This window comes from Dama dama, chromosome 15, assembly GCF_033118175.1.
Source record: "Dama dama isolate Ldn47 chromosome 15, ASM3311817v1, whole genome shotgun sequence".
Lineage (NCBI taxonomy): Eukaryota > Metazoa > Chordata > Mammalia > Artiodactyla > Cervidae > Dama > Dama dama.
In genome coordinates this window covers 44,443,726-44,464,135 of record NC_083695.1, presented here as the reverse complement: position 1 = coordinate 44,464,135, position 20,410 = coordinate 44,443,726, and the positions used below count along the sequence as shown (strand labels likewise).

The window sequence follows — 20,410 nt, the reverse complement described above, 5'->3', positions numbered from 1 at the left end:
GCCACTTCCTCTCTTTGTTGTCCCTGCTTTTTTTTTTCCCCTTCTGAGACTTAACTTAAAGACGTCACCGGCACCGGCACTTTCTGGAGTCACTACAGAAGCTGAGTCTGCCGCAAGCCAGCATGATCCTGACACTGCTCATTGGCCTGGGGGGGCCCCTGGGCTGGGGGATGCTGGGGACCTGGGCGCAGGCCCCTGGTACCAGATTCTCTGATCCACACCACCCTCAGCCCCCTGGTGTCTGGAGGGCAGAGGCTGAGGACACCGGCAGGGACCCTGTCAGACGGTAAGGAGGGCCTGGACCTGGGGGAGGATGTGGTACAGGATCTCAGTCCCAGCTCAGCCAAAGCAGGGGCTCTCGGGACCTGAGTTACTTGTATGTGAAATAGGTTTATACCATCTATCTGCTGAACCAGCTGTGAAGCTGAATGAGGCGCTAGGGGTCACACTCGCCTTTAGAAGATCACCCCCAGCCAGTCTGGACTGGGCACCCCCAGTCCCCCAGGACCTAAGGACCACATGGACTTCCCTGCCTGACCCATGGCAGGGAACGGGCCTGGAGGTTGGGCAGGGCAGGAGCACTTGACGCCATCAAACACCAGCATGGGGGATGCTGAGGGGCTGTTGTTCCGGAAGTTTCCAGCTGGCCTGGGAGTGGCTCCTGTTCTTGGGAGTCAGTTCTGAAAGCTGAACCCAGGTGAGGCTGGCCTGGCCTAAGCCCTAGAAGACAGACACTCCTCGGGACCGAACTTGGATCTGAGTGCCTGGGGAGGGGAACAGACCCTCAGCCTGGCCCTAACAGCTAAGCAGTGGGCAGACAGGGTGCTCTGCTCTATTTGCAGAACAAAAAGGAGGCTGCGGCATCCAGCGAGCTCTGCTTCAGCACCCATCTGGAGATGGGCAGAATGGTCTTAGGACTAGATTGGGACACCGTTTTCTAGTCTGTTTATTTGTCCAGGGTCAGGGATCCTCCTGCTGATAAGGTGCTGATTATGTGGGTCCCTCCTCAGGGTACCCCTCAGTCATAGCAGCAGGTGCCATTTATCGAACCCATCTCTGGGCATCTTGCCAAGTATTATCTCTGTTAATCCTCTCCTGATTATAGGGGAGCCTGAGGCTCAGAGAGGCTAAGCAGCTGTCCCAAGGTCACATAGCTGAGGAGAACTAGAAGCAAGATCTGAGTCTGACTCCAGAGATCATACTCTGGTTCTGGTCCCAGGGGTGTCTCCCCCCCCCCCCCCCCCCGCCACCCCCACCCAACTCTTCCCACCTCCACACACAAACCAGACTTGGTTGGGAGCATCCATGTGGATTTGGAGGGTGAGAGGGGCCAATTTACAGTCACCAGAGTCTCCTGGGCTGGCTGAGTTTCACTGTCACGTAGGCCTGGCCCGTATCTGCCCAGCTCTCATATAGCTCTGATGCTTCAAGGTGAGAGTGTTTGTTGGACACTTTCCCAAAAGCAGACTGGACAGGGAGAGGCGGGAGGACCAGACTAAGCGAGTGTGCACTGGCCTTCAGTGATGGAGGGCCGGCCACGTGGGAGGAGAGGGAAGAAGTTGGGCCTTGAGAGGCATCCCCTCCTGCCCCATTCCCGGCTCTGCTCAGAGCTGGGAGTACAGGTGGCTCTTGGCAGGGGAACCCAGGCTCTGATTTCAGGACCAAGAATCCAACCTTCCCTCCCCAAAGCCATCAGCCCCTGTTTCTGGGCAGCCTACCTCCCCCTGATGAAAGGGAATATGAAGGGCTCAAGAGGATGGCAAGGACGGAGGAGATGTCTTCTTTCTCTCCCAATCTACACCCCCCACCCTCTCACCCGCACCGGGGCTGTGGGGAAGGTCTGCGTTCCCTTAGTCCCAGGGAGGGTGGGTCTCTGGACTACTCAAGGCCTGCGGGAGTCACTCAGCCATGGCCTGGTGGTCCCAGTGGTGTGGGTGTGCGCACGAGGGCACTCTGGCCCCGGAAATGCAAAGGCAGGAGTCTGAGGGCATCCCTGATCCCAGACCCTCCAGGGGCTCCCAGCAGGCCTGCTGGCCTCCTGCCCACAGCTCAGAAGCTGCAGGCCCCGCAGGTCAAGCTGAGGTTGTCGAGGCCTCCGGAGGGGCTGGTGAGAAAGGAAGGAAGGCCGGCACAGCTTCCTCCGGCTGATTGCTTCCCGTGGTCCCGCGAAGGGAGAGGCGGAAACGCAACCCCAGCCCCACTCCGGCCACAGGGGAAGGGGAGGCAGAACAGGCTCTCCGCACTCAAGCAGGGGCTCCACGCCACCCAGCACAAGCCTGTGGCTCTTCCCTCACAGCTGCTGGAGCCAATCTGCCCTGCATTTGTCTCTCCTACCTCTATCTGGGGCCTGGGGGCCAGGGCAGGCATTGGACACAGACCCAGATGAGACCATTTGCAAGGAGAAGCTTGAACAAGCCACCTGATCCCGGATCCCAGGATGAAGGAGGAATGAGGTTGGTGCTTCCTAGAGCCCCCAGGACCCTGTAGAGCTGGGCCCAGTGAGCCAGGGACCTAGGCATTTGGACATTGTGAGGAAGAGGCTCTTTCTTTGCTCCCAGGCTTTTGTAAAGCTGGGGAGAGCAAGAGGTTAGGATATGGGCTCCTCAGATGCCAGGCCACTTCCCAGGCAGGACTGAGTCTGCTGTGGTGAGTGAGTGAAGGTCGCCCAGTTGTGTTCAACTCTTCGTGACATCATGGACTGTATGTAGCCTGCCAGGCTCTTCTGTCTATGGAATTTTCCAGGCAAGAATACTGGAGTGGGGTGCCATTCCCTTCTTCCAGGGATCTTCCCAACCCAGGAATCGAACCCACTGCTGTGGGGACTGAGCCAAGACCCATGAAAGGCATCCTATCCCGACACTGTATGGCAGTACTGCAAGGTTGCCACTCCACTTTAGATGCTGGGAGGCTCAGAGGGGTGGGGCTGCCACCTAGGGCTATATGACTGTGGTGGCTCAGATGGTAAAGAATCTACCCGCATTGCGGGAGACCCAGGTTTGATCCCTAGGTCAGGAAGGTCCCCTAGAGAAGGGAATGGCTATCCACTCCAGTATTCTTCCACAGGGAAAAAAGAGTCGGACACAAAGAGTTGTACATGCCTGAGCAACTAACACTTTCACTTTCAGGTCTACATTGGCTGGGCTGCAAATCTCAGGAGTCCTCAGTTTTGTCCTGTTTTGTCTCCCCTAAGGGGGGTGGGAGTCTAGGAGATGCTCCTCCCAGCAGCCCAGCTGGGCTAGTCACCAGTATCAGTGTCGCCACAAGAAGTGTTTCCAATTGTTGCAGCCGGGAGCTTGTGGCCCAGAGAAGTCATGCAGTCACACAGGAGCAGGGTGGAGCCCTGACTCTGGTCTCTGGGCCGTGGCTACACCTTCCGCCCTTGTATCTGTTCTCCAAGGCACAGGGCCCTGGGCGCTAATAGGGAAGAGACTCACTGGCCTGAGCTATGCTCAAGGAATCCTGGTTCTGGCTGGACACCAAGTGGGCCTTGGGCTCCCCTGCTCAGGCCCCTGTGTGGCTCAGAGACCAAGCCTGGCAAAATTCTCCCCTGGAGTCATCACATTCACAGCTGCATTCAGGGCCTCAGAAAGCAAGAATGTTGAGAACACAACCTCCTTCACAGACAGGCTTAAGGGGCAGTTGGATGTGGGTTTTACTGGCTGGTTAAGAAGCACTTAAGTGCCCCAAAGGGCCACAACAGCAGCACATTTATAATTCAGGAGGCTTTGGCTAACAGCCATTTCCCTGCTTGAGGTTTTCTCTGCCTTCCTCAAAGCTTCCCCCTCACCCCACCCACCCCCGCCCCCAGAGAGGGGCTAGGAGTGGGAATCTTCTCCACATTTCCAGGATGGAGGAAGGGCCTTGCTCAAGGTCACCCTGAGTCCAAAGACAAGCAAGGGAGGAGAGTCCAGGACTCCCAGATCCAATTAAAAGCTCTAAGGGGGGCAGCAGACTCTCTCCTGCCTGGCAGGGGGCATCAGGTCAGGCCAGGTCAGAGGCCCGGGACAGGCCCAAACCAGGCTGGAGACCCCCCACACTCATTTCTAGGCTGGCACCTGCCTCTTGGTAGACCGCTGTGAGATGAGGGTGCCAAGAGGGCCCGGGCGCCCGGCCAGGAGGCAGTGAGAACAATGGGGCACTTCAGCGAGCAGGGCTGGGGGCTCAGTGGACCAGCGAGAAACTGCCAAGAGCTGTAGGAAACCAAAGCAAAGGTCAGGAATGTTCCCAGGGCTTCTGGGCCAGCAGCCTATACTGTGCCAAGGGCATGGAGCTGCCAAGGGAGGGGAGTATGGGCAGGGAGAACAAGTGGTCACTGGAGCCTGAGGTTTGGGCAGGTCTGGAGAGAAAGTTCCTGGGCAGGAAGGGTGGGCAGCACCGCTTCCAGTTCTAGGAACTTGAGGTGGAAAGTCCCGGTCACTCCCAGCCCAGGCTGGCCCAGACCCGGTGTTCTCAGGGTGCAGGCCTTCTGGATCCTCTGCCGCAGTTCAGAGAGCATGTGAGAAGCAGAGCTTTGTTACAGTGGGTGTTTCTTAGCCTCCCACTATCGACATCTGGGGCTAGATCTTTGTTGTGAGGGAAGGGGCTGTGGCCTCCTCCCACTAGATGCCAGGAGCATCCCCATCCCCAGAGCTGTGTCAACCATGTGTGTGTTATGCTCAGATGTTCAGTCATATCTGACTCTTAGCCCACCGGGCTCCTCTGTCCAAGTATCTCTAGACAAGAATACTGGAGTGGGTTGCCATTCCCTTCTCCAAGGGATCTTCCTGACCCGGGGACTGAACCTGTGTCTCCTGCACTGGCAGGCAGATTCTTTACCATTGTGCCTTGTTGCCAAATTCAAGTGGGGCAGACCACTTCTCCTTCCAACCCATGTCCCACTGAGAACAGCTGGTTTATAGAAATACTTCTTCCTAGATCTGAGCATGTTCCAGGAATTTCCATGGGACCTTAAACAGGAGGCTTTAACAGGTGACCTTAAACAGGTGACCTCTTTACTTCCACCCAGGTCCTGACCTCTGGGCCCAGCTCTTTCACAGTACACGGTTTCTATGTTGAGTGTGTACCCTTGCTTCCATCCTGATTTTCGTGTGCCCCTTCTAACCATTTAATTGTCCCTTGGGGATGTACAGGCCCCTTCCCGATCTTTGACATATCTTGTGCCAACATCCCACTGTTTTCTGGATTGATTTCATTTTATTGGTTGCACTGTGAGGCTTGTGAAATCTTAGTTCCCTGACCAGGGTTCAAACTCCTGGCCTCCTTCAGTATTTTGAAGGTGATTCTTTACTATCTTTTAGTGTCTGGTATTGCTGTTGAGTAGAGAAGGAAATGGCAACCTACTCCAGTATTCTTGCTTGGAGAATCCCATGGACAGAGGAGCCTGGCAGGCTACAGTCCATAGGGTTGCAAAGAGTCAGACACGACTGAGTGGCTAACACACACACATTGATTGCTATTGAGAGGTTCAAGGCTGTTCTATTTACTGATGTGTATGGGGGTGGGATGGAGGGGGGCTTGGAAAGTGTAGAATCATTCTCAGTCCTAGAGTTCCAAAATTTCACAGTGATGTGTTTTGCTGTGCATTTATTTTCATTGTGTTGTGGTAACGGGTGGGACCTTTGAATTTAAAATTCCAAGTCCTTCTCTTCTGGAATATTCCTTTGGTTGTTGTTTTGTTTTCATCAATGATTCCCTCCTTCTGTTCTCTTTTTCTGGAACTCCTGTTGTTTGGATGTTGGGTTCCCAACATGGATTCTCTATTTTTCTGATCTTTTCTATCCTATTTTCCATATTTTCCATCTCTCTGTTTGCTCTTCTTTTAGGGAAATGTCTTTAACTTTATCCTCTAACTTGTCTATTAAATTTCTTTTGCTTTTCTACCATTATAATTTTAATTTCAAGGGTTCTTTTTTGGGGGGCTCTCAGTGTTTTGCCCCCATTTTTAAAGCAGCTTCCTATTCTTGTTTCTTGGATGCAATAAGTTCTTTTGTCAGTCTTGGAATTAATGCAAATTTGGGGGAAGTTCTTTTCTCCCTGCACCATTCTGGTTTTCTTCAAGTTGATTTTCTTCCACGTGCTTGTTTTGACCTCCCTCTTTTGGAAGAGCTTTTCCTCAGGGGTCATTCTTGGATGTCTGCCTACTGAAGAGTAGAGAGGTCAGGTAACTGATTGGAAGCTAGGTGGATAAGTGGGGCTCTGTGATCTGTTTTGATAGAGGATGCTCTGCTGGCTAGCTCATTGGGGGAAACCCCTGGTGTCAGTCTCTTTAGATCTTTCCCCTCGAGTGGGGAGGTCATTTTCCTGACAAGCCTTTTCAGTCTGCAGCCAAGAGGGTTCAGGCTGGCTGCAAGGCTTCTGAGAGTCAGGTGGGAAAGCAGGCTGCGTGGTCTCAGCACTCCAAATCCATATGGTCACCCCATCCCCCTACGCACCAAGACCCCTGATGTAGCCACCCTTCTGCACCCAGGAACCAGGGTGGCTCTGGAATGTCACTTCCTGTTTAAGCTCCTCCATGGCTCCGCATGCCTTCAGGACAGAGCCCTGTCCTCAGCTGGCACTCAAAGCCTCCCCAGTCTGGCCTCTCCTTAGCAGTCCTTTCTCCATCCCCACAGCCAGATCTCCAGTGAGGAACAATGTCAGTGGCAATGGGAATGGGGGCCGGCTGCCAGAAGGCAGCAGGACAGCAATGTTCACTAGGCAGCTGGGAGGAGGCAGGTACTTGATACTTACTTGGAGGAGGGTGTTGTGATCTCCATCCTATGATGGGAAACTAAAACTCCCTAAGTGCCTCACTCAAGGTCACACAACCAGAAAGTGTGAAGGATTCAAACCCAGGATGCTCTGGATTCAAACCCAGGAACAGCAAGCACCACACTGCTTCCCTGGCACCAGCAGAAACAGGGAGAGCCCTTCCTGACTCTGGGGGTAACTCTATGATGTGGGGAGAGGCTCCTGCACCTCTCTGTGCTGACCTGGGAATTGGGGTGCTTCCTGGAAGGCAACGGAGCAGGTGTCCTTGCAGACAGGATCCACAGCGCTTTTGCTCTGAAGCAGCAGGATGAATAATGCAGAGCCCTTCCTTCTCAGGCTAATGGATTCCAGAATCTCTGGGACTGAGTGGAGCACAGAGGCAGGGGCCGGGCGCTCTGCACTGGCTCCCTGCTGACCTCTAGGAAGTGAGGAGACCTGGCTGTGGCTCAGCAGCCCTCTCTTCTGGTTTTTTCCCCCAGTAACTGGTGCCCCTACCAGAAGTCCAGACTGGTCACCTTCGTAGCTGCTTGCAAAACCGAGAAATTCCTCGTCCACTCACAGCAGCCGTGTCCGCAGGGGGCTCCGAACTGCCAGAAGGTCAAAGTCATGTGAGTGCGGTGTAGCAGGGTGGGCTACTCGTCCAGGTTCTGTGCCGGCTCACCCTAGAGTCTCTGAGCTAGCCCTCTTCCCCCAGGTACCGCGTGGCCCACAAGCCGGTGTACCAGGTCAAGCAGAAGGTGCTGGCCTCCGTGGCCTGGAGATGCTGCCCGGGCTTTGCGGGCCCCGACTGCCAGCACCACGGTAGGGTTCCCTGTGGTCTCCCTCCCCCTTCGACCTCTGACCCAAGAGGTCATGCAGCCCCTCTAACCTCTGGAGTTAATATCTGATGTTTCTCTGCAGATCCCATGGCAACCCCTGAGCCTGAAGATCCAGGTGATAGCCTCCAGGAGCCTTGGGATGGGCCAATTGACTTTGAATCTGGTATGTTGCTTTCCTGGAAGGTGCAGGAGGGACAGGTAGAAAAAACTCATGTGCCCAAGCCCTCTGTCCTCTGATAGGGCAGTGCCATTTCAGGGAAGCTCTGTTCCCGGAATCAGCAGGGGTTCCTCTGAGGCCCTGTGTCACCTCGCCCTCACACCAAAGCGGCAAGGTTCACACGGCCCTGAGTTACCTGCCTGCTGGCCAAACACATGTACCCTTTTCCTTGACCCTATTTTCTGGGCCCCTCCTTGCCCCCTGAATTGCATCAGCCCCCAAGGTCTGGAAGAAGCCTCCCTCCAGCCCCCTAACCAGGGCCAGGAAGCCATGTTGTCCCTGGTCTTGAGTCAGCACAGCAGAACCACTTAGGGACACCATTTGTGAGGCCTTTCAAGGCTGGGCCATGGATGGGAATGTTTCATCATGTGGTGAATGCCTGTCTATTGACAAGGGCTGCCTAGAATGATGTGGAGAAGCTGTGTCCCTAAGACTGAGGAGGAAAGTGAGCTTTGACGGATCAGTCATGTTTGAGGTCAGTGCAGGGGTCAGGGTGAGGGCTCACTTGCCATGCATCTGTCCTAGAGTTAAAGGCTTCTAAGCTCCTGCTCAGAGGATATCAGGACACACCTCCCTCCTTTCAATCCCCAAATTTCCTCTCTGCACCTCATGTTCTGCTCAGGCCAGGGAAGTCTGACACTTATGTGTATTCAGGTCATCCAGCTGTAGTGACCCGCAACACAGTGGAGCAGCAGGAACGCCGACTGAGAGATCTCCAGAATGACATCCACCAGATGGCAGACAGCCTCCCAGGCCTGTGGGAAGCCTGGGCAAGCAACCTCACAGTGGCAACAACTGAAGCAAATCAAACAGAGCTTGGTGAGTGGCAGGTTCCCAGGGCTGAGGAAGAGCCTGGTCATGTCCTAGGGGATGAGTGGAAGGGGAGGCAGGAAGGCCCAAACTTCAGAGGCTCCTCCCCCCCACACTCAGTCTCCCCCTGGGGAGGGTGCCTGCTCTTGCAGGGATTGTATGAACACATGAATCTGTTGCAGAGTTTCCAGCCAGATCCTTGGAGCAAGTGCTACTGCCCCACATCAACACCTTCCTGCAAGGACATCTCAGCCCCATGTGGAGAAGCTTCAACCAAAGCCTGCACAGCCTCTCCCAGGTCATAAGAAATTTATCTCTTGATGTGGAGGCCAACCGACAGGCCCTCAAGAGGGTCCAGGAGAGCTCTGTGGCCAGAGCTGACTTCCAGGAGCTTGGTACCAAATTTGAGACCAAGGTCCAGGAGAACGCTCAGAGGGTGGGCCAGCTGAGGCAGGAGGTGGAGGACCGCCTACATGCCCAGCGCCTGTCCATGCACCAGTCCCTCTCAGAGGTCCAGACCGATGTGGACATCAAGTTGAAGAAGCTCCTTAAGGCCCAGGAGTCTGCAGCGATCAATAGCAGCGTGGTCCTGGCAGTAGCAGGGGCAGCAGCAAGGCCAGAGCCAGAGAGCCTGAACGCCAGGCTGGGCCAGCTGCAGAGGAACCTCTCCGCCCTGCATGTGGCCACTGCCCACAGGGAAGAGGCGTTACAGAGCACCCTGGCAGACATGAAGGCCACCCTGGCCCGGCACGTGGATGAGATCAAGGAGCTGTACTCGGAATCGGATGACACCTTCGATGAGATCAGCAAGGTGCAGCGGCAGGTGCAGGAGCTGGAGGTGAACCACACGGCACTGCGAGAGCTGCGGGTGATCCTGATGGAGAAGTCACTGATCATGGAGGAGAACAAGGAGGACGTGGAGCGGCAGCTCCTGGAGCTCAACCTTACCCTCCAGCACCTACAGGGCGCCCACGCCGACCTCATCAAGTACGTCAAGGACTGCAACTGCCAGAAACTCTACTTTGACCTGGATGTCATCCGGGAGGACCAAAGGGACACCACGCGAGCCCTGGAGGAGACCCAGGTGAGCCTGGACGAGCGGCGCCAGCAGGATGGCTCCTCCCTGCAGGCCCTGAGCGACACGGTGGCCTCCTTATCGCTGGCCATGGACACGCACCAGACAGAGAGTCAGCGGGCGCGGGCTGAGGCGGCACGGCTCCGGAGCCAGCTGCGTGCCCTGGGCGGTGAGGTGAGTGCGCTGCGGGCCAACGAGACCGAGATCCGCCGCGAGATCCGCCAGTTGCACAGCTCCTTCTCCGCCCTGCTGGAGGACGCGCTGCGGCACGAGGCCGTGCTGGCTGCTCTTTTCGGGGAGGAGGTGATGGAGGAGATGTCCGAGGAGGGGCCTGGCACGCTGCCCCTGCGCTATGAACAGATCCGCGTCGCCCTGATGGACGCGGCCAGCGGGCTGCGGGAGCAGGCTTTAGACTGGGACGCGTTGGCCGCCAGGGTGACTGCCTTGGAACAGGCCTCGGGGGCCAGCGGGCAAACCGCGCGTTTGGAGCCCAGCCGGGATGCTTCACTAGAGGAGGTCGGTGCACTGGACCTGGCTGGTCTGGCACAGGAGCTCCAGCGCCTGAGCTCGGACATGGAGCGTGTGGGTCAGTGCTGTGAGGCCTCCTGGGTCTCCTCCCTCAATAGCTCCCTCGAGGGCCTTCGCGGGGAGCTCTCCACGACTGAGCGCGGCTTGGAGAGGCACCAGCGCCTCTTCCACAGCCTCTTTGGGAACTTTCAAGGGCTCGTGGCAGCCAACGTCAGCCTGGACCTGGAGAAGCTGCAGGCCATGCTGAACAGGAAAGGGAAGAAGCAGCAGAAAGGCCTGGAAGCTCCCAAGAGGAGGGATCGTAAGCAAGTGGAATCTTTAGAGGATGTGCATGTCAAAGGGCCAGCGCTCTGGGAGGCAGGTGAGTTCCTAGGCCTGAGAGGAGGGTGGGGTCTAGGACTGCTATCTGCCAACAGCTCTTCCGCCTCAGAGGAGGCAGGGGTGAGGGAGAGCAGGATGACCCTCAGTCACCGCTACTCAGGGCCGCTTTGCCTTTGACCTACCTTCCATTCAGAACTAGGCAGTATTAGGAGTATAAGCTACCTGGGGTATCAGGAGGTAGAAGTCACAGGACTGAACTGTCAGTGAGCAGGCCGAGCCCCACCACACAGACATCTGAGGCCCATTAAACACCAGCGGCTGCTTGCCACTCCAACAGTAGGGCTGGGGGTGGGGGTGTTTCTCTCTTCCATAAGTGAAAATGAAAGTCGCTCAGTTGTGTCAGACTGTGACCCCATGGAGCCTACTGGGCTCTTCTGTTCATGGTATTCTCCAAGCCAGAATATTGGAGTGGGCAGCTGTCCCCTTCTCCAGGTTGATCTTCCCAACCCAGGGATCAAACCCAGGTCTCCTGCATTGCAGGCAGATTCTTTACTGTCTGAGCCACCAGAGAAGCCCTGTCCTCCATAACCACACCCTCAAATCCCTCAATCTCAGCCTTTCGCCCCATCCCACTGCACCCACCACATGTCTTTAAGCTTTCTCTTATGTACAGGTGAGTGTTTGGATAAGGTATGGTGTCACCTGCCAGGGGCAGCACCCCACAAGTACAGGGGAAGGCCTTGGGATCCAAAAGGAGCTCGTCTGAGACAGCTCAGAGAAACCCAGTCCAGCTGTCTCTAGGGAGCTGGCTCTTCCCCTGTGAAAGGCCCTCAGCGGGTCCCTACAGGGCCCTGGGAAACTTGGTTCTGAGGCTGAAGAGATGAGCAGCCAGCCTTTCCTAGCCTCCCTGAGTATGGCCCTGGGAAGTGGACCCCTACTCAAGTGACTCCCTTGCCAGAGAAGATGGCCTTAGGGCTACAGCTACCTCCTCACCTAAACACGGGGGTGAGGACAAAGCTGCCATCTGGGCTGTGTATGCCTGGTGAGGCCTGGCACGTGGGTAGTCTGAGGCTTCGTGGAGGATCGTACCACAAGCCTGCCCCACTCCCACTCGCTCTCCACGATGGCCCCACAAGCCAGTGTCTCCCTGGGAGCAGTGGACATATACAGCTTCTAGCACCACTTGTGTCTCAGTTTCTTCCTCTGTAAAAGGGAGAACCCCTACCTACAACAAAGGGTTGCCGGTAGGACTAGTAGATACATTTGCCAAAAACCTAGCACAAGACTGAAAATTTACTAGAAACATGTCAGTTTTCCCATTTCTCCAGTATTTTCATGGCTGTGGCTATGAGGTTACCCATCACACTTACATCTTTTACCCTCTTGTGAGTAGTGCAAGGCCTCAAATTGCCTGATAGTTTAAGTACCTTGAGTTTACCACTGAAATATTAATTTTTTTCCTTAAAATTAAAAATTTCATATGGGGAGGCCATCGAGCTTGACCCTATGCTCTGCAGGGAAGCGCACTGAGTCACTTGCTGGCCAAGAGTGAAGCGCAACCCTTCCACTTCTAAGGAGCACATCCAGCCTCTGGCTGGCTGGGGCCTCCCGCAGAGAGCACACCAGGCTGGCCTTCCTTCAGCGGGGCAAGTGCGCCACCTGCTGGGTTCTGGGAGAACTACAGAGCCACCAGCAGCACGCAGACGGGAAAACTATTCTAACTCTCAGAAAAACTTCCAGAACTAAAGAAAAGCAAACTTTTGTCATTTTGTTGCTGTTAGACCTAGAGGCTAAGTGCAGGGGCTGTCGTTCTGGGACTCAAGTCTTCTATGCAAATTCTTCCTGTTGGGCCATGGTTTTATCCCAAGAAATGGGGAGCTTGGTCTCCACAGAGGGGTGGAGGGGGCACAGAGCCCTTAGCTTAAGGGAACAACGATGGAGCATGTGAGGAACATGACCTTATCAGTGCAGAGGCCAGGATGGGGGGAGTCGAGGGGTACTGGGGAAATGAACACATTTTCAATAGGTTTCCCATATCGTTCATTTGCTTCTTCTTGTCCCCCTTCTCTACAAGGGCAGTGTTTAAAAAAAATTAATGCACATTTAAAGCCCCCATCCACCAAGGCTTCCTCTGGCTCCAGGCCTCTTGTGTGTATTTTACCCTCCTTAGACTTACTAACTTGGTTCTTCAAGTGGAAGAGCCCCAGAAGTCAGGAGACTCACAGCTAGCTCCTCCCAGTTTGGCCATCTATTAGTGTCGTCTGGAGCAAGCCTTGCCTTTCTGGGCCTATTTCCCCTCCCTGGGTTCGGGTACAACATTTTGAAAATATTAACATTATCAGCTTGAAAGGACTTTTCTTGCCTGGACCCACCTTCTCTTTCCTTCTCTGTCAAGGGTTCTGTGATAAACATCTAGTAAGAACCACTCTTCATTCCTTAGTGATCTCACCAGGGTTAGCATTTGAGAGGTAATATTTTCTTTCCCCTGGGTATCTCAAGATCCCTTGAAGGTGGCAGGAATCTGGGAGTCAAGAGACCTAGGTTCCAGATCCAGTCTGTCATTGACAAAGCATGTTGCCTTAGATGCCACTTACTCAGCTTCCTCATTCAGGGTACTTTTCTCTCAGGTATGCTGGAAAGAAGGCTCAAACAAGAAAAAGCTTTGTTAAAATGTACACCAGTACAGACAACAGACTTGTATTTTCCTGTCAACTAGTGGAATGCTGAGAATTAGCCAGTTAAATCCCAAGATACACTGCTATTGGGAATATCTAGGTTATCTAGAAATAGTGATCTCTTTCTCATGTTAAGGTGAGGAAGGTAGGGCTCCGTATAATTTCCCACCTGAGGGAGCAAGGGACTGAATCACTGATGCTTTCCTCCTGTAATCCAGGCTCCCCTGTGGCCTTCTACGCCAGCTTTTCAGAAGGGACCACTGCTCTGCAGACAGTGAAGTTTAACACTGCTTACATCAACGTCGGCAGCAGCTACTTCCCTGAACATGGCTACTTCCGAGCCCCTGAGCGTGGGGTCTATCTGTTTGCAGTGAGCATTGAATTTGGTCCGGGACCAGGCACCGGGCAGCTGGTGTTTGGAGGTCACCATCGGACCCCCGTCTATACCACCGAGGAGCAGAGGGGTGGGAGCCCAGCAACAACCTTTGCTATGGCTGAGCTGCAAAAGGGTGAGAGAGTGTGGTTTGAGCTAACCCAGGGATCAATAATGAAGAGAAGCCCGCCAGGCACTGTATTCGGGGGCTTCCTGTTGTTCAAGACCTGAGTACCAAGCACAGCTCTGACCAGACACTGTGGACTTGTCCAGCTCTCCTTGGCCTGGGACTCAGGCCAGGGTTGGTCTGGAGACCATCCAGTTGGTCTAGCCTTTCCCTGGAAACCTTCTCCAAAGACAACGTGGTATTTGTGGCCGCTCTCTAGATGCACTGGGTCTGGCTGTTTCTTAATGAGAAAGACTGGAATGCTTCTCTCCGGGCAGGCCCTGGCCTGGGGTGTGTGACTCTTGGCTCGGTCTGCCTTCTGAGGCAGCACAGCTTGGACTCCAGTTCTTGGCCACACCGTGTTCTGCAGCTTCTTTGGTGTTTGGCTCCTCCTGTGGTTGGAAACTTACATACACCACTTTAAACCTTTCTCCTGCTTCCTCTTCATCTTATGCTAGAAACCATTCTTTCCCAAAAAGAATATGTTTAAATGGAAGTGACATTTGGGACAAAACTGGAAGCTACTCTCTACCTACTACGGAGCAGTAGGAGGAAACCAACTGTTTGGTGACTATCAGTCAAAAGTGGAGACAAAAGACCTGGTTGACTTAATCAAGGGAAACACGAGTTTGTATCTTTTCCTTAGTTTCAGTCCTTCCTTGAATTTACCTTGTAACTTTACTCCCTTTTCTCCCTGCCTCACACAGGGTAAACGGGCCAAGCCATGACAAACACGAACTAAAAGTGTATCACCTTTACCTTTTTTGCTTTCTCCAATAGCTTATGACCACCCCAGTTCTCATTATCATTTCTCAACAAGAAGGTAGCTGAAAGAAGAGAAGGAAGATGGTAAAATCTCCCTCAATGAATTATCAACTTTGGAATAAAGTGATGCCCTTCAGATCTGGCTGGTTTGCAAAGCAAACCAGTATGGAGAACAAAAAATTTGGTGAAGTAGGTAGAAATATGGGGCAAAGTCAAACTATTTGGGATGTGACTTCACAATTTCAGTTGTTAACACTACCTAAAACACTCAGAGGCTGCTGCAGTATCCACAGAATACTGAATTACAGAGTACAGCTTAGAGTTGTAGTTATTCCTACAATATTAATGTATGGTTTTCAGAAAGTTACAGATCCTGAAGAGTTGAGAAAGCAGTCATCTACTTGTCAGAAAACATTTTTATTTTGGGAGTAGGTATCTGTTATTTGTTGGATATACCTTTGTCCATAAGAAAACCAGATTGGTCTGGGTGATGAAAAAGGACAGAGTTGCCTGTGTGGGTTAACAAGGTTCCCGGCCCCTCTCATTGTTTCCAGGGCTCCTGAATTCAAATAATTTGTCCCTCAGAATTTCTAAGCTTGGTGTGCTCAATGTGCTAAAATATCAGTGTTAAAAGGAACAATATGCAGGCTACATTGCCACTGACAGTTTGACCTTGGGGTAAATCACAACCACTCTTGAACTTTTCCACCTATGTATGGGGTGGTCAGTCTTAACAACTCTAAATGTTCTGGTGTTTTATTATCTTGACCACAGGTTTGACTCTCGATTCCTTTGCCCTTCCTTCTGGCCAGGGCCTCCTGCTATTGCAGCTCAGCTGCAAGAGTAATCCTGACACCAGATATGATGTATTAGGGCCACTCCTGACCAAAGACTGGAAAGCCAGTACCAGGCCACCCTTGCTGCTAGGAAGACCATGCTGTCTTCTTTCTGTTCAGTCCTGCTGTTACTGGTCAGGCTGTGCTGATGACGAAGTGAGACATTTAGGGTAACACAGTCTTATTTAAGACTTTCATTTGGAATTTACTGCACATAATAAGCAGAGTGGCTTATTATGAACTGACATCCTCTAGAAGGGGCACATGTCCTTCAACCTACATATGGCTGGTGCTTTTTAACAGGAAGGTTATAAATGAAAAGTGCTAATTGGTAAACTCTTCCAGAATCATGGATAAACCACTCCTGAAGTTTCTGGGGTAAGAACTGGAGACAATGGTTCTTTCAAATAGAGCGCTTTCCGTGCAAATTTCACAAAATCTTAATATCAAGTATAAATCTTGTTTAAATATTTCTGTAACTAGGACCTCAGATTATCAAGAATTCTGAAGTTCAATGGATCTATTTTCTTTTTATGATTTTTTTTTTTAATGTGGACCACCTTTAAAGTCTTTATTGAATTTGTTACAATACTGTTTCTGTTTTTTGGGGCTACTGTTTCTTTTTTTTTTTTTGGTTTTTTGGCCATGAGGCATGTGGGATCTTAGCTCCCCAACCAGGGACTAAACCTATACTCCTTGCTTTGAAAGGCAAAGTCTTAATCACTAGACTGCCAGGGAAGTCCGTAATGGATTTCTTATTTCTTCCATTAATGTCTCTGGGTAGAGAGTCTGTTTGAGTGCCCCCAAAGGAGACCCCCCTGTCACCCAGGCAAGTGTTAAAACACCCTTCATTTGTGGCATCCAGAACAAGACAATGACTCATGCACAGAGTATCAGAAGTCCCTAAACCCGATGGTAAAAAAAATACACAAAAATACTCAAAAATATCATTGAAAAACAAGAATGGTACCGTAAACATATCAGGAAATCTTAGTTAACTCCTATAAAACAGGAAGTACAAGGGAGAAACTACAAACTGAAACAGCAATAGGAAGTCATAAATCAAAACACTTGAGAGATGGGAGTGATTTTGGGGGATCCCTGAACTCACACTCAGCCCTCCTTGGTCTGTGGAGGAGGGGTAGTTGTGGCAGCCTGAGCTAATAAGCAGCTGGCGACAGTGGCCTCCGTCTGGAGCTGGAGCAGCGCCCGCCCGCAGTCCCGAGAATAGTCACAGGGCGGCTACTGACACATAGAGGCAAGAACCTCCCATACCCAGAGGATGCGTGTGACTTTATCACAGTCAAGACTGCTGAAAGAAATCCTGAGCTGTGTCTCCACAAACCACAACATGTCAAAATAACTCATTTCAGAAACATCATGAAGAGGATATATGGTCTATTAAAAATGTTTGTTAAAACTCCCTTTTCCTCTCATACTCTGAAGCTCCTCTCCTCTCCTATGATGTGTATCTCAAAACTCCTCTCCCAGCTTCAGACTGAGCATCATTCCTCCACGAAGAAAGCTCCTCCAAACCTGGCCTGACAATGACAAAACTCTTTTCTGCTTGTAGAGGTAAACATGCAGAGCGGGGAAAGCCTGAATCCTCTTGAGTAAATTAAGAAGAGAGGAAAGGATTACTTATTTTTGTTCTAACAGAAAGTTCCATCACTCCTTGATAAAAGCAGGAACCCGAAGAACACAGAATTGGGTTCAGCAAGGATTCACAAATACACAGATGAGCAACAACCTCAAACTGCTTAACATATGTGGAAATCCAGTGTCCTGAACGAGAGGTTCCAAACTCAACAAACCGAGAACTTTGGAATATATAAATCTCTAGAAACAATACAGGAAATTGGAAATTCAAATTGATTATTTGCCACCTAGATCCTGGTTCCTAATTATCATCCTCCCTAAAAGGAACCAAAGAGAAATGGCTAACTCAAATGGCAGGGGCAAGGAAAACACCAGATGAGCCTGGAACATCTTCATGTGCCCAAAAGTAAAAAGTGCTCAAAAACAATGGATATGTGTCAAAAGGACTCAAGCGCCACCTTGATGAACTCACAGTAGCCAAGTCTGAGTCAATTTGAGCATCAAAACAAAAAATGACCTAACAGACTATAACTTATTGAATGACAGTCCATACTGACAATAAAAAATAAACAAAAACAGAGGATTTATTCCTTGTAGCAGAATGCCAATTAATAAGTGTAAATGTAAAAATGGAATAAGAAAATCACCAGTCTGTAATCACTGATTCATGTAGAAGTTATCAATGGATGTTAAAATGCAGTCTCAAAGTATCTCTCATAACATGCTAAGTACAAAAGGAAAACAGGAAATTGACAGCAGGGAAACTAGGTGAGTAGCACCTTAAAAAGGGCTCATCAAGGACACCATCAATGAGATACTGATGCCATGGCATCCTGGTGGGATGCCCTGAGGACACAAATATGTCCACAAAATTGCTGGCCTTTATTCGGGAAAATCTTGGTGTTGCAAGAGACAAAAGCTAGAGAACTGTTTCAGACTAAAGGAGAATAAGGAGACAGGATATTTAAATGCAATGCAAGATCTTAGGCAGCCTATGGACCAGGAAAATGTGCTCAAGGACTTCACTGAAACAACTAGCAAAACCTGAATAAGGTCTGCAGACTATGGTATTGCTGATAATCATTATGGTATAAATGTTAACTTTCCTGATTTTGAAAATTGTATATAATTGGCTATGTAACAGAGTATCTCTGAAGGATTCAGGGGTAAAGAGGCATGACCTCTGTAATTTACTCCAAGTAGTTCAGAAAAAAGTATATGTGGATGTCTGTACACACATTCCAAGATGAGCCTCTGCAATTCTTGTATACATAAAGAATGGCAAAGCAGCCATGACAAAATGTAAGTTTATAAATCTGGATGAAGTGTAAGTGGCAACTTTACTTCGCAAAGTTACTTTTGCAACTTTTCTTGAAGTTTGAAATTTTTTCAAAATACAAATAAAGTTGAAATAAAATTTGGTTGTTGAAATAAAACACTCAGTAGGTGGGCAGCAAAGCAAAAGGCAGGATGAAACATGAAAGACATGTAAGAAATATGGAAGCAACATCCATGGGACCTATTATTTGTCTAAAGCAGTTCTAGAAACTGCTTTAGGAAAGTAAAAGGGAAGGGACAGTAGAGAAGTGATGGAAGAAAAGTTCCTAAGGAAAGATTAACAGGACCCAATTAGTACTGAGAAACAGAATGAATATATCTAGACACGGCAAGTTCAAACTTCCAAACATCAAAAACAAAAATTAAACTGTGTTCCCTGAATGAAAAGGGTTAAGTTAGGCCAGAAAGGACTGAATCAGACACGTATCAGACTTCTTACTGGCCACAGGGATGCTTGAGGATCATGCAGCATAATCTTCCAAGTTAGAATCTCTCTTCAACATTACTATTAGCCAAGTGTGAAGGGACAGTCAATTATTAATAAAAAAACTGCTTTTAAAGTGCCTGATTGAAATGCTTTCCCCAATAGTGTTGGTTCTTTTTCTTTTTTTTTTTTGCCACAGCTTTCCCATTCCTGCTTCTGGTGGTTTTCAACACTTACTTGGACTTTAGTCACATAGGAGAGCACAAAGAATGGAGCAACAGCTGTGCTTCAACCTGATTCTAAAACTGCTTTCAAAAAAGGCTTTCCCTATCTAAAAATAAAAGAGGCCCAAGTTCTTTCTTCCTCTTGTTTAAAAATACTCTGAATGTAAGAATTTCATATTGACTTTTAAAACAATGGTAACATTTCCTGTTCCCTGTTTAAAATCTAGGTCATTAAGTGAGGTGGGGGTTAGGGAGCACTGGGGCATCTAGAATCATTCTGAATTTCACTCTGAGCAAGTAACTGGACAAGAACCAGGAAGATAAAGTTCAGAGCAGTAGTAGGGAGGCCACACATACTGCATCTAAAAAAGAGAATAACAATTCAATAGCAATTCAAAAGATAATTATGGATTAACCTTTCAGCTCTAGTCTCTGCTTCTATCTGAAGTACTGTTTTTTACGTACCTTTGTACTTGAACTAAGTTTCTGCTTCCTGATTCCCAGCTTCAGGGTGACTTGCCCATCTGCTCTTACCATGAGCTCACAGTGTTTAACTCCCCATGACTGCAACAGTAACACTGCCATTAGATGGCCTCTGCCTATACTTCTGGCCAGTCACCTGCAGGGACTGTGTCCACTTTGGCTGTACTGCTCCTAGGGCTGAAGTCAGGCTTTTTTTAGGAATATGACCCAACTGAAGTATGAAGTACCAGAAATGGTTCATGTACTAGCAATAGGCAGGGAAATATTTCTCCCAGAGAATGAAGACTTAATGACTGAATTTGTGTCTGCTTAAAACTACCTATGAAGATTAGGCTCTTCCAGAAGAACAGTGTCTAAAAAAATTTGGCTGAGCAGGATCTAAATTGAAGCATACAAGCTCTTAGTTGCAGCATGTGGGATCTAGTTTCCTAACCAGGGATCGAACCCAGGCCCCCTGCATTGGGAGCGCAGTTGTGGCAACCAGACCAGCAGGGAAGTTCAAGTCAGCTTTTTAGAGACGGAAAAAAAGCTGGCATGTACTTGATAGGCCCCAGAAATCCCTGATTCTTCTTTATCAAGCTGCACAACATGCTATTATTTCAAGAAAGTGTCTTACATTGACACTAAATGAGGATAAGGAGTCTATAATAGGGTATCTCCCAATATATATATATTTTTTGTGGGGGGAAGACATCAACTAGTCCCAAATCTCTTATGAGGATTTAACATGTTCAAATGCCGAAGAAAAGGCATCACAAGGCACACTGACTGAATTTACACACAGCTGAAAACAGCTCTGGTAGGTGGTGAGCCCAAGTGCAGGAAGGAAAATGATGTTGCTACAGGAGAGAAGGAAAGCTCCCTTTACTTCCCTGAAGTTTAAGCTTTAAAAAAACCATTTGCTGCAGCAGGAACTCTAAGGTCAGATAAATGGACTCCACTACTCTTAAAAGAAGCTAGTTTCAGGCAAGAAATCAGACACTCTATTAGCAGAAAGAGAAAAAACTT

The 20,410-nt window shown here is 50.2% G+C and overlaps 1 protein-coding gene across 1 annotated transcript; it reads left to right on the top strand.

Annotated features, from left to right (window-relative positions):
- The first annotated feature begins 19 nt into the window (after positions 1 to 19).
- Positions 20 to 14,162, top strand: MMRN2 (multimerin 2). The gene is made up of 7 exons (XM_061161962.1): positions 20 to 286; positions 7,230 to 7,358; positions 7,445 to 7,551; positions 7,651 to 7,731; positions 8,440 to 8,604; positions 8,778 to 10,559; positions 13,413 to 14,162. Exons 1-7 carry the CDS (start codon positions 123 to 125, stop codon positions 13,796 to 13,798), a joined length of 2,814 nt encoding a protein of 937 aa, XP_061017945.1. The 5' UTR covers positions 20 to 122; the 3' UTR covers positions 13,799 to 14,162.
- Positions 14,163 to 20,410: the final 6,248 nt, after the last annotated feature.

Excerpts from the sequence above, each read along its gene's own strand:
- MMRN2 (XM_061161962.1), top strand. The coding sequence starts at position 123 with ATGATCCTGACACTGCTCATTGGCCTGGGGGGGCCCCTGGGCTGGGGG. Across the intron at positions 7,732-8,439 it reads GCCAATTGACTTTGAATCTG|GTCATCCAGCTGTAGTGACC; the intron begins GTATGTTGCTTT and ends ATGTGTATTCAG. Across the intron at positions 10,560-13,412 it reads GCCAGCGCTCTGGGAGGCAG|GCTCCCCTGTGGCCTTCTAC; the intron begins GTGAGTTCCTAG and ends CCTGTAATCCAG.